At 43.8% G+C, this 10,000-nt stretch overlaps 1 protein-coding gene across 2 annotated transcripts in view; it reads left to right on the top strand.

Annotated features, from left to right (window-relative positions):
* Positions 1-7,942, top strand: part of shcbp1 (SHC SH2-domain binding protein 1) — a 17,035-nt gene extending 9,093 nt beyond the window's left edge. For both annotated transcript variants that reach the window (XM_027160198.2, XM_027160197.2), the window contains exons 12-14: positions 5,500-5,586; positions 6,049-6,157; positions 6,743-7,942. In XM_027160198.2, the coding sequence (XP_027015999.1) occupies positions 5,500-5,586; positions 6,049-6,157; positions 6,743-7,272 (726 nt within the window). In that variant the 3' untranslated portion in view covers positions 7,273-7,942. The remainder of the gene's footprint in view (positions 1-5,499; positions 5,587-6,048; positions 6,158-6,742) is intronic.
* The last annotated feature ends 2,058 nt before the right edge of the window (positions 7,943-10,000 follow it).

The following is a 10,000-nucleotide window of genomic DNA, read 5'->3' as shown; positions in this document are numbered from 1 at the left end:
CTTTTCTTTCTTTTCTCTTCTTGTTCTTTTCTTTCTCTTGCGTTTGTTTCGTTTCTCTGTCTCTGTCTTCTCTTTCTTCTCTCTTTTTCTTTCTCTCTCTATTTTTTCTTTCTCTTCTCTGTTGTTGCTTTCTCTCTCTTTTTCTTCTTCTCTCTCTTCTCTCGCTCTTTTCTTCTCTCTTTTTTCTTCTCTCTTCTCTTTTCTTTCTCTTTCTTTCTTCTTGTTCTTTTTCCTCTTCTTTTTTTCTCTCTTCTCTTTCTCTCTCTCTCTCTTTGTCTTTTCTCTTCTTTGTCTTCTGTCTTCTTTTCTTCTCTTTTTTTTCTTCGTTTTTCTTTTTTCTCTCTATCTTGTTCGTTTTTTCTCTCTCGCTTTTCTCTCTCTGACTTTTTTATTTTTTTTTTCTCTCTTCTTTTCTCCTCTCTCTTTTTCTTTCTCTCTTTTTCTTTCGTCTCTTTTCTTTCTCTCTTTTTAGTTCTCTCTTTTCTTTCTCTCTTTATTTTTCATTGATTTTTCTGTCTGTTCTTTCTTGGTTTGTTCTTCTTTCTTTTCTTCTTTCTTTCTTTTTCTTTCTTTCTTTCTTTTTCTTTCTTTCTCTGTCTTGTTTCTCTTCTTTTTCTTTTTCTTTGATTTCTTGCGTGCGGGTGTGGTGGGCTGCGTGCGTGCGCGCGCGTGTGTGTGTGCGCGCGCGCGCGCGCGTGCGTGTGTTTTGGCTTGTGTGTGTGTGCTTGTGTGCGTGCGCGCTGTGTGCGTGCGCGCGTGTGCGTGCGCGCGTGTGCGTGCGCGCGTGTCGTGCGCGCGTGTGCGTGCGTGTGCGTGCGTGCGCGCGCGTGTGTGTGTGTGCGTGCGCGCGCGCGCGTGTGGTGTGTGCTGCGCGCGCGCGCCGTGTGTGGTGTGCGTGCGCGCGCGCGCGTGTGTGTGTGCGTGGCGCGCGCGCGCGTGTTGGTGTTGCGTGCGCGCCGCGGTGTAGTGTGTCGTGCGCGCGCGCGCGTTGTGTGTGTGCGGCGCGCGGGCGTGTGTGTTGCGCGCGCGCGCGCGCTGTGTGTGTGCGCGCGCGCGCTTGTGTGTGTGGCGCGCGCGCGCGCGTGTGTGCGTGCCGCGCGCCGTGTGTTGTTCGCTCGGCGATCGTCTTTTTTTGTGTTTTTCGCTCTCTGCTTTTTTGTTCGCTCGCTCTCTCGTGTTTTCTCTCTTTTTTGTTTTCGCGCGCTCTCTCTCGTTCTTGTGTTTTTTCTTTTGTGCGTGCTCTCGTTTGCTTTCTCTCCTTTTCTTCTCTCGTTTGCTGCTCGCTTTTCTTTCTCGCTTTTTGCTTTCTCTATTTTGCCTTTCTCTCTTTTCTTTCGCTCTTTTTCTTTCTCTCTGTTTTCTTTCCTTCTCTTATTTTCTTTCTCTCTTTTTCTTTCTCTCTTCTTTCTGTTCTCTCTTTTGCTTCTCTTGTTCTTTCTCCGTTTTCTTCTCTCTTGTCTTTCTCGCTTGTTGCGTTCTCTCTTTTTGTCTTTATCTCTTTTTTCTTTCTATCTTTTTCTTTCTCTTTCTTTTTTCTTTCTCTGTTCTTTCTTTCTTGCTTTTGCTTCTCTTTCTTTCTTTTCTTTTTCTTTCTTCTCTTTTCTTTCTTTCTCCTCTTTTTTTTTTGCTTTGCTCTCTTTTTTTTTTTGTTTCCTCTCTCCTCTTTTTTTTTTCTTTCTCTCTCTCTCTTTTTTTTTGCTTGTCCTCTCTCTCTTTTTTTTTTTCTCTCTCTCGCTCTCTCTTTTTTGTTTTTTTCTCTCTCTCTTTTTTTTTTCAGAGAGAGAGAGTGTGTGTGAGAGAGAGAGAGTGTGAGTGAGAGAGAGAGTGTGTGTGAGTGAGAGAGAGAGTGTGTGTGAGTGAGAGAGAGAGTGTGTGTGAGTGAGTGAGAGAGTGTGAGTGAGAGAGTGTGAGTGAGAGAGTGTGAGTGAGAGAGTGTGAGTGAGAGAGTGTGAGTGAGAGAGTGTGAGTGAGAGAGTGTGAGTGAGAGAGTGTGAGTGAGAGAGTGTGAGTGAGAGAGTGTGAGTGAGAGAGTGTGAGTGAGAGAGTGTGAGTGAGAGAGTGTGTGTGCGCGCGTGTGCGTGAGTGAGTGTGCGTGCCGACGCGCGTGTGTGTGCGGTGAGCGCTGTCGATGAGTGAGTGTTTTGCGAGTAGTGCGAGTAGTGAGTGCTGAGCGCGAGCATGTGTGTGATAGCGTGTTTAGCGAGCTCAGTGTAGTATGAGAGTTTGAGTGCGAGATTGCGCGTTCGCGCTTTTTCTTGTGCGCGTCTGCGTGTGAGTGTGTTTAGCGCTCGCGCGTCTGTGCGTGAGAGAGTTTGAGTGAGCTCTCTCTGTGTGTAGAGTGTTTTCTCTGTGCGATCGCTCTGTCTCTCTCTCTCGTTTATTTTGTTGCGTGCGCTAGAGAGTTTTTTCTCGTTTTATAGATATATTTCGGCCTGTTGTGTATGAGCATTTTTTGTGCGCTGTTAGTGTTTCTCAGTTGTTTTATCTTGTTCGCTCTCTTTTTTGTTCTCGTTTATATCTCTCTCTCTTTCGATCTATCTTTTTTATCTGATCTCTCTTGTCTCTCTCTTTTTACTTTCTCTCTTTTTCTCTCTCTCTCTCTCTATCTTTGTTTATGATAGATGTGATTTGCGATAGTGTCTCTATATTGTTATTTAACTCGAGTGTGAGTGTTTTCTATTTTTTGTTCGATCTTTTTCTTTTACTCTATTTTTCTGTTATCATGCAGTGTCTTTCTCTCTTTTCTTTCTCTCTTTTATTTTGCGCTCTGACTCTCTGTCTGTTCTCTACTATCTACTATCTTTTTCTTGTACTTGCTATCGCTCTATCTGTTCGTGGATAGTATCTCTCTTTTTCTTTTTTATTTGCTCTCTCTCTCTCTCCTCTTGTGTCTCTCATCGCTCTCTCGCTCTCTGCCTTTCTGTTGTTTTTTCTCTGTTTTTATCTTTCTCGTTCTTGTTCTTTCTTCTCTTTTTTCTCTTTCTCATCTTTTGCTTTTCTGCTTTTTCTTTCGATACCTTTTTCTTTCTCTCTGTTGTTTTCTTTCTCTTCTCTCTCTCTTTTTCTTTCTCTTTTTCTTTTCTCTTTTTCTTCTTTCTTTTCTTTCTTTCTCTTTTTCTTTCTTCTTTTCTCTCTCTTTCTTTTCTTTCTTTCTCTTTCTTTTCTTTTTCTTTCTTCTTCTTTCTTTTTTCTTTTTCTATTTTTCTTTCTTTCTCACTTTCTTACTTTCTTTCTTTATTTTCTTTTTCTTTCTTTTTTCTTTCTTTTTTTTCTGCTCTCTCCTTTCTTTCTTTCTTTCTTTCTTTCTTTCTTTCTTCTGCTTTTTCTTTCTTTTTCTTTCTTCTTTTCTTTTTTCTTTTCTTCTTTTTCTTCTTTCTTTTCTCTTTTTTTTCTCTCTTTTTTTTCTTTCTTTATTTCCTTTCTCTTTTCTCTCTTTCTCTCTTTGTCTCTCTTTTGTGTTTCTTTTTTTTTCTCTTTCTCTCTATGTTTCTCTCTTTTGTTTTCTCCTTTTTTTTCCTTTCTCTCTCTATCTTTTTTTTCTCTTCTTCTTGTCGATGTTTTTTCGCGTTGTTTTTTCGCGCTCTCTCTCTTTTTTCTTTCTCTGCTATTTCTCGCGGTTTTCTGCCTTTTTTTTCTCTTTGCGTTGTCTCTGTGTTTTCTCTCTTTGTGTTTTTCTCTCTCTCTTTTCTCTGGTCTTGCGCCTTTTCTTTTTTGTTCTTTCTCTCTCTCTTTTTACTTTTGTCTCTTTTTTGTCTCTTTTTATTTTTGTCTCTTTTTTCTTTGGTCTCGTTTTTCTTTTCTCATCTCTGTGTGTACTACCTATTTGTCTCTGTGTTTCTCTATATTGTTTTCTCTTTTTGTCATGTCTCTTGTGTTTTCCTTTTTTGTTGTTTTCTCTCTCTCTCGTTTGTTTACTGCTTTCTCTTTGTTTTTCTGCTCTCTCGTCTCTTTTTAGTTTTTTCTCTCTGTATCACTCGCTTTTGTCCTCTTTATCCTCTCCTATTTCTCGTTTTGTTGTTGCTCTCTCCTCTCTCTCTTTTTCTCTGTCTCTCTCGTCCTGTCTCTCTCTCTCTGTCTCTCTTCTCTCCTCTTCTCTCTGTCTCTCTCTCTCCTCTTGTCTGTCTCTCTCTCTGTCTATATCTCTCGTTATATCTGTCTCTCTCTGTCTCTCGCTCTCTCTCTCTTCTGTTCTCTGTTCTCTCTTCTCTCGGTCTTCTTTGTTCTCTCTCTCTCATCTCTCTTCTGTTTCTCTCTCTCTCTCGTATCTCTCTCTCTACTCTCTCTGTCTCTCTCTCTCTTTCTCTCTCTCTCTCTCTCTACGCTCTCTCTTTCTCTCTTCTCTCTCTCTACTGTCTCCGTTCTCCTCTGTCTCTCTCTCTCTCTGTATACTATCCTCTCTGTCTGTCTCCTCTCTCTTTTCTCGTCGTCTCTCATCTCTATCTGTCCTCTCTTGGGATCTCTCTCTCTCTCCTGGCTCTCCGCTAGGTCGCTCTCTCTCTCTGTCTGTCTCTATCTCTTCTCTCTCTGTCTCTCTTCTATGTCTCTCTCTCTATCTCTGCTTGTCTCTCTTCGGTCTCTCTCTCTCGGTATCATCTCTCGTCTCGTTTCTATATTTTGCTCTCTCTCTCTTTGCTGTTTTACATCTCTCTCTGATATCTTTTTTGTCTCTCTACTCTCTGCTCATCTCTCTCTCTACTCTCTATTTTGCTTATTTTTTGTCTCTCTCTCTCTTCTCGTGCTATCTCGTCTTTTCTTTATCCTATGTTTTTGTCTCGATTTGTTTTACTTTCTTTTTAGGCTCTTTATTTTGTGCGTGTGTGTTCGCGTGCGCGTGTGTGTCTGTGTGTGTGCGTGGTGCGTGTGTGTGTGCGTGCTGTGTGGTGCGTGTTGTGCGTGTGTGTGCTGTGTGTGTGCGTGTGTGTCTGGTGGTGTAGTGTTCGTGTGCGTGCTTTTTGTGTTTATTCTTCATTGTTGTAGCACTGTGTGTAGACATGCATCATTTGCTCTGTGTGTGTGTCTGTGTGTGTGTGTGTGTGTCTGTGTGTGTGTCTGTGTGTGTGTCTGTGTGTGTGTCTGTGTGTGTGTGTGTGTGTGTGTGTGTGTCTGTGTGTGTGTGTGTGTGTCTGTGTGTGTGTGTGTCTGTGTGTGTGTGTGTGTGTGTGTGTCTGTGTGTCTGTGTGTGTGTGTGTGTCTGTGTGTGTGTGTGTGTCTGTGTGTGTGTGTGTGTCTGTGTGTGTGTGTGTGTCTGTGTGTGTGTGTGTCTGTGTGTGTGTGTGTCTGTGTGTGTGTCTGTGTGTGTGTGTGTGTGTGTGTGTGTGTGTGTGTGTGTCTGTGTGTGTGTGTGTGTGTGTGTCTGTGTGTGTGTGTGTGTGTCTGTGTGTGTGTGTGTCTGTGTGTGTGTGTGTGTCTGTGTGTGTGTGTGTGTCTGTGTGTGTGTCTGTGTGTGTGTGTGTGTGTGTGTGTGTGTGTGTGTGTGTGTGTGTGTGTGTGTGTGTGTAGGGAGCCGGTGTAGAGATTTATCCAGGGAGTGTGTGCAGTCTGGTGGGAAACGGTATCCATCACTGTAAGGAGGGAGTTGTGATTAAGGTGAGGGGGCGGAGCTTCACATTCTCCTAACTAACGACAATGAGCTTGTTTATGTGTGAAATGTGTGGCATACCACTTTATCACACACACACACACACACACACACACACTCACTCTCTCACTCACACACTCACTCTCTCACTCACACACACTCACTCTCTCACTCACACACACACACACACACACTCTCTCTCTCACACACACTCACTCTCACACACACACACACACACACTCACTCTCTCACACACACACTCTCACTCTCACACACACACACAAGTTCATTACAGACATTTCAATATATGACAACAGTTTAAGGTGTTAAGGTGTATTGCAGTGCAGTGTTATGATTGGATGACCGCAGAACAGTAAAAGAGGGAGTGGGGTTAGACATTTTACTCCACAGACCCTGGATTATTCTCTGTGTGTGTGTGTGTGTGTGTGTGTGTGTGTGTGTGTGTGTAGGATTTTGCAGATGAGTTGGACGTTCCTCCTCAGATCACAATGGTGAATAATGTGATCCACAATAATGCAGGTTATGGAGTAATTCTAGTAAAGCCTGAAGACCGCACAGGTAACAAACTACTAACACACACAGACACACACACACACACACACACACACACACCCCTCGGTTTCGGTGTGTGTGATTAATAAGCTGAAAGATGAGTCTGTGGTTTTCATGTCGTTAATCTCACTGTTTCTTTTCTAATCCCATTCGACTCTCAGCAGCGTTGTAATTAGACTCGTTACCATTAAACACGGTTACACACACACACACACACACACACACACACACACACACACACACACGGCTCCATGGGGCAGAGACCAGGGACTGGGTGTGTAACTGTGTAACATTGTGTGTGACCTGAATTCTGTTCATTTATGAATATTTAATAATGTAAGGATTTTAGAACATAACATAAATAAAAGAAAAGAACATAAATTTCAGATTATTCTTATTCATGCTCCATGGTGTGTTTTATAGTGTGTGTGTGTGTGTGTGTGTGTGTGTGTGTGTGTGTGTGTGTGTGTGTAGGTTTGTCTGTTTATTTGGTCATTTATTTATGAAATTATAGTTATTTTACATACAATATTTAATAGCTCATAATCTAGCAGTGGAAATAAAGAGAATTAAAAATATAATTTTCTGTAGCTGCTGCAGAAGCTGAAAAGGCGGAGGAGCAATCAGAAGGCGGGGCCACAACACCAGAGGGTGGAGTCACACATACAGAAGGCGGGGCCACAACACAAGAGTGTGGAGTCACACATACAGGAGGCGGGGCTACAACACAAGAGTGTGGAGTCACACATACAGGAGGCGGGGCTACAATGTTGGAGGGTGGAGACACACAGACAGGGGTCAGGGCCACAACATCAATGGATGGAAATACACAATCAGAATGTGGGGCCACAATGGAACAGGGTGGAGTCATACAATCAGAAGGTGGGGCTGTGAAAGCAGAGGTGGAGTCAGCATGTGAATTCACCACAGGAAATGATGTCATCGTGCGTGAGCTCCTGGCCACTTCGGTGACGAAGCGTCGTGCTCAGAGGAACCGTGTGCGGGACGTAGGAACCCTGAGGGCCGACGAGAATCTTCTGAGTCAGGACATGTTCGTCTCCATCGAGGGGAATCAGTTCCGGCGTAATGGCATGGGCAGCTTTGGGACCTTCCTCTACTGAAACTATCACAAGGGCTCAGAGACAAACTCCGCCCACAAACCGCTTATTTATCCCACAAACTTCCTGAAGTCTGTGTTGAACTCTTTAGGCTTTTATTTAATTTTACATATAGCTAACTGCTAGCGTGTGACCTGTTAGCATGTAGTGTCTCAGTTCTGTTTAAATTCATCACAGAGTTTAATTAAAGTTTAATTTTACTTAAGTTTTATTTTGTAAACTGGACAGTGAGGTGATGTCACTCAAGTTTTATTGGAATGTTTGAGTTTGGTGAGAGATGTGTTTGGTTTTGATGACGAGAAGCTGAAGAGACACTGACGGTTATAGCAGTTGTGTTGTGGTGTTCTAGTGTAGGCGTGGCGTTCTAGTGTAGGCGTGGCGTTCTAGTGTAGGCGTGGTGTTCTAGTGTAGGCGTGGCGTTTTAGTGTGGGCGTGGCATTCTAGTGTGGGCGTGGCACTCTAGTGTGGGCGTGGTATTCTAGTGTGGGCGTGGCGCTCTAGTGTGGGCGTGGCGCTCTAGTGTAGGTGTGGTTGTGGGTCACTGAGCACGTTGTGGTTTGGGAATGAGGGGTGTGGAGTTTCTTGGCTTTCTGCTTCACCTTGTATGAGACACGTTGCTGTTTTAATTCACTGCAAATTAATCAACAGGAATTAAAGTTCTGCTAAAACCTCATTACACCTCGAGCTCCATGATTAATTATAACTTTCAGTGTGACGCTGCTAAGGAGAAAACTCCCTCAAGATTGACCTGCATTAACCTCCATCACTTTAAACAGCCCAGGCCATTATCACTGCAGAGTGTGTGTGTGTGTGTGTGTGTGTGTGTATGAGGGAGAGTGTGTGTGTGTGTGTGTGTGAGGGAGAGTGTGTGTGTGTGTGTGTGTGAGGGAGAGTGTGTGTGTGTGTGTGTGTGTATGAGGGAGAGAGTGTGTGTGTGTGTGTGTGTGAGGGAGAGTGTGTGTGTGTGTATGTGTGAGGGAGAGACTGTGTGTGTGTGTGTGAGGGAGAGAGTGTGTGTGTGTGTGAGGGAGAGAGTGTGTGTGTGTGAGGGAGAGAGTGTGTGTGAGGTAGTGTGTGTGTGAGGGTGTGTGTGTGAGGGAGAGTGTGTGTGTGTGAGGGAGAGAGTGTGTGTGTGTGCGGGAGAGAGAGTGTGTGTGTGTGTGTGTGAACATGAGAAGGTTAAATATAAACATAACTTTGCATGGATTCTGGATGGTTAGTGTTAGGGGTAGGGGCAGTTTTAGGGGTAGTGTTAGGGGTAGGGGTAGGTTGGGGCAGTTTTAGGGGTAGGTTAGGGGCAGTTTTAGGGGTAGGGGTAGTGTTAGGGGTAGGTTAGGGGCAGTTTTAGGGGTAGGGGTAGTGTTAGGGGTAGTGTTAGCTGAGACGAATGAAATCTACAGTTTATTAACTTATTAATGTAAATATTTACTTTCCTCAGTTTAAAATGCAGTTTGTGTTAAAGTTAAAGTGCAGCTCAGGTCTGGTGTTGGTTTGTGTGTCTGAAGCGAATTCTCTCTGTTTTTAACTCATTTATGAAATTTAATCATTCACATTTTAATGCTAACTTTATTTCAAGTCTTAAACTTTTAACGTAATTCTTTTACACTAAGCGCCGCACTCCTCAGTCAGCAGTGCATTATGGGAAGGTTAATGGCGTCTCTCACTGTCTCAGGTTCCTGTTAGTGTGACTGAAGGACACTGCTGTCACACACAGCGTTCGGGACGGAGCTCATTTTATCTCTTCATTTCCCGAGTCAATTAGACACACTTTGGTGTAGTTCATTAACAGCCCCGTGTCCTCGTCTGAAGGTCTGAGCTGCTCGTTTAACATTCATCACCACGTTGTGTCTCCATTTTTCAGCTAATTAGCGCTGACAGGATTAACACACCGTCTGCTGACATCTTACACTTTTTGTGAACTTGAATGAGAATCGATGTGAGAATCTGAGCCAAGAACGTGATGGAAAACTGGAGGTGTTTTATAGGAAGTTCAGGTGTGTGTGTGTGTGTGTGTGTGTGTGTGTGTGTGTGTGTGTGTGTGTGTGTGTGTGTGTGTGTGTGTGTGAGATGCCCTGATGTGAGGAAGTGACACTTTTCTGTGATTTATTAAAGAAAATGTCAGATGATGAAGCAGTTTACAATAAAGAGACAATAACACGTTATAAAGTCCTGCACATTTTGTAATCTTCACTTTCACATTGTTATTCTGAGTAAATCATTTATTATGATAATTAACTTGTGTGTATAAAATTATATAAATGCACTTTACATTATTATCTGATGCTTTGGTTTCTTTTTGATATTAAAGTTAAAAGCTGAATAAAACGCCTGGATTCACACTGACCGAGCTTCAGATTTTTATTTCCAGTAAAAGACTACAGACAGAGCGGGCGGATCCCAGGGTGGGCGGATCCCAGGGTGGGCGGATCCCAGGGTGGGCGGATCCCAGGGCGGTGTTAGGACCCCAGGGCGGGGTCAGGACCCCAGGGCGGGGTCAGGACCCCAGGGCGGGGTCAGGACCCCAGGGCGGGGTCAGGACCCCAGGGCGGGGTCAGGACCCCAGGGCGGGGTCAGGACCCCAGGGCGGGGTCAGGACAAGTGATTTAAAGATTATGAAATTAATGATACATTTGTAGATTCATATCGTGGTTAAAGTCGCAGGCCTCTGGTTCTGTTTAGAAGCCTCTCTAAACTCTGCTGTAGAACCGATAAGGATTCGTTCAGAAGGACG

This window comes from Tachysurus fulvidraco, chromosome 1 (genome assembly GCF_022655615.1).
Source record: "Tachysurus fulvidraco isolate hzauxx_2018 chromosome 1, HZAU_PFXX_2.0, whole genome shotgun sequence".
In the NCBI taxonomy this organism is placed as follows: Eukaryota; Metazoa; Chordata; class Actinopteri; order Siluriformes; family Bagridae; genus Tachysurus; species Tachysurus fulvidraco.
The sequence above is the reverse complement of the archived record's forward strand: the minus strand, read 5'-3'. Positions and strand labels throughout refer to the sequence as shown.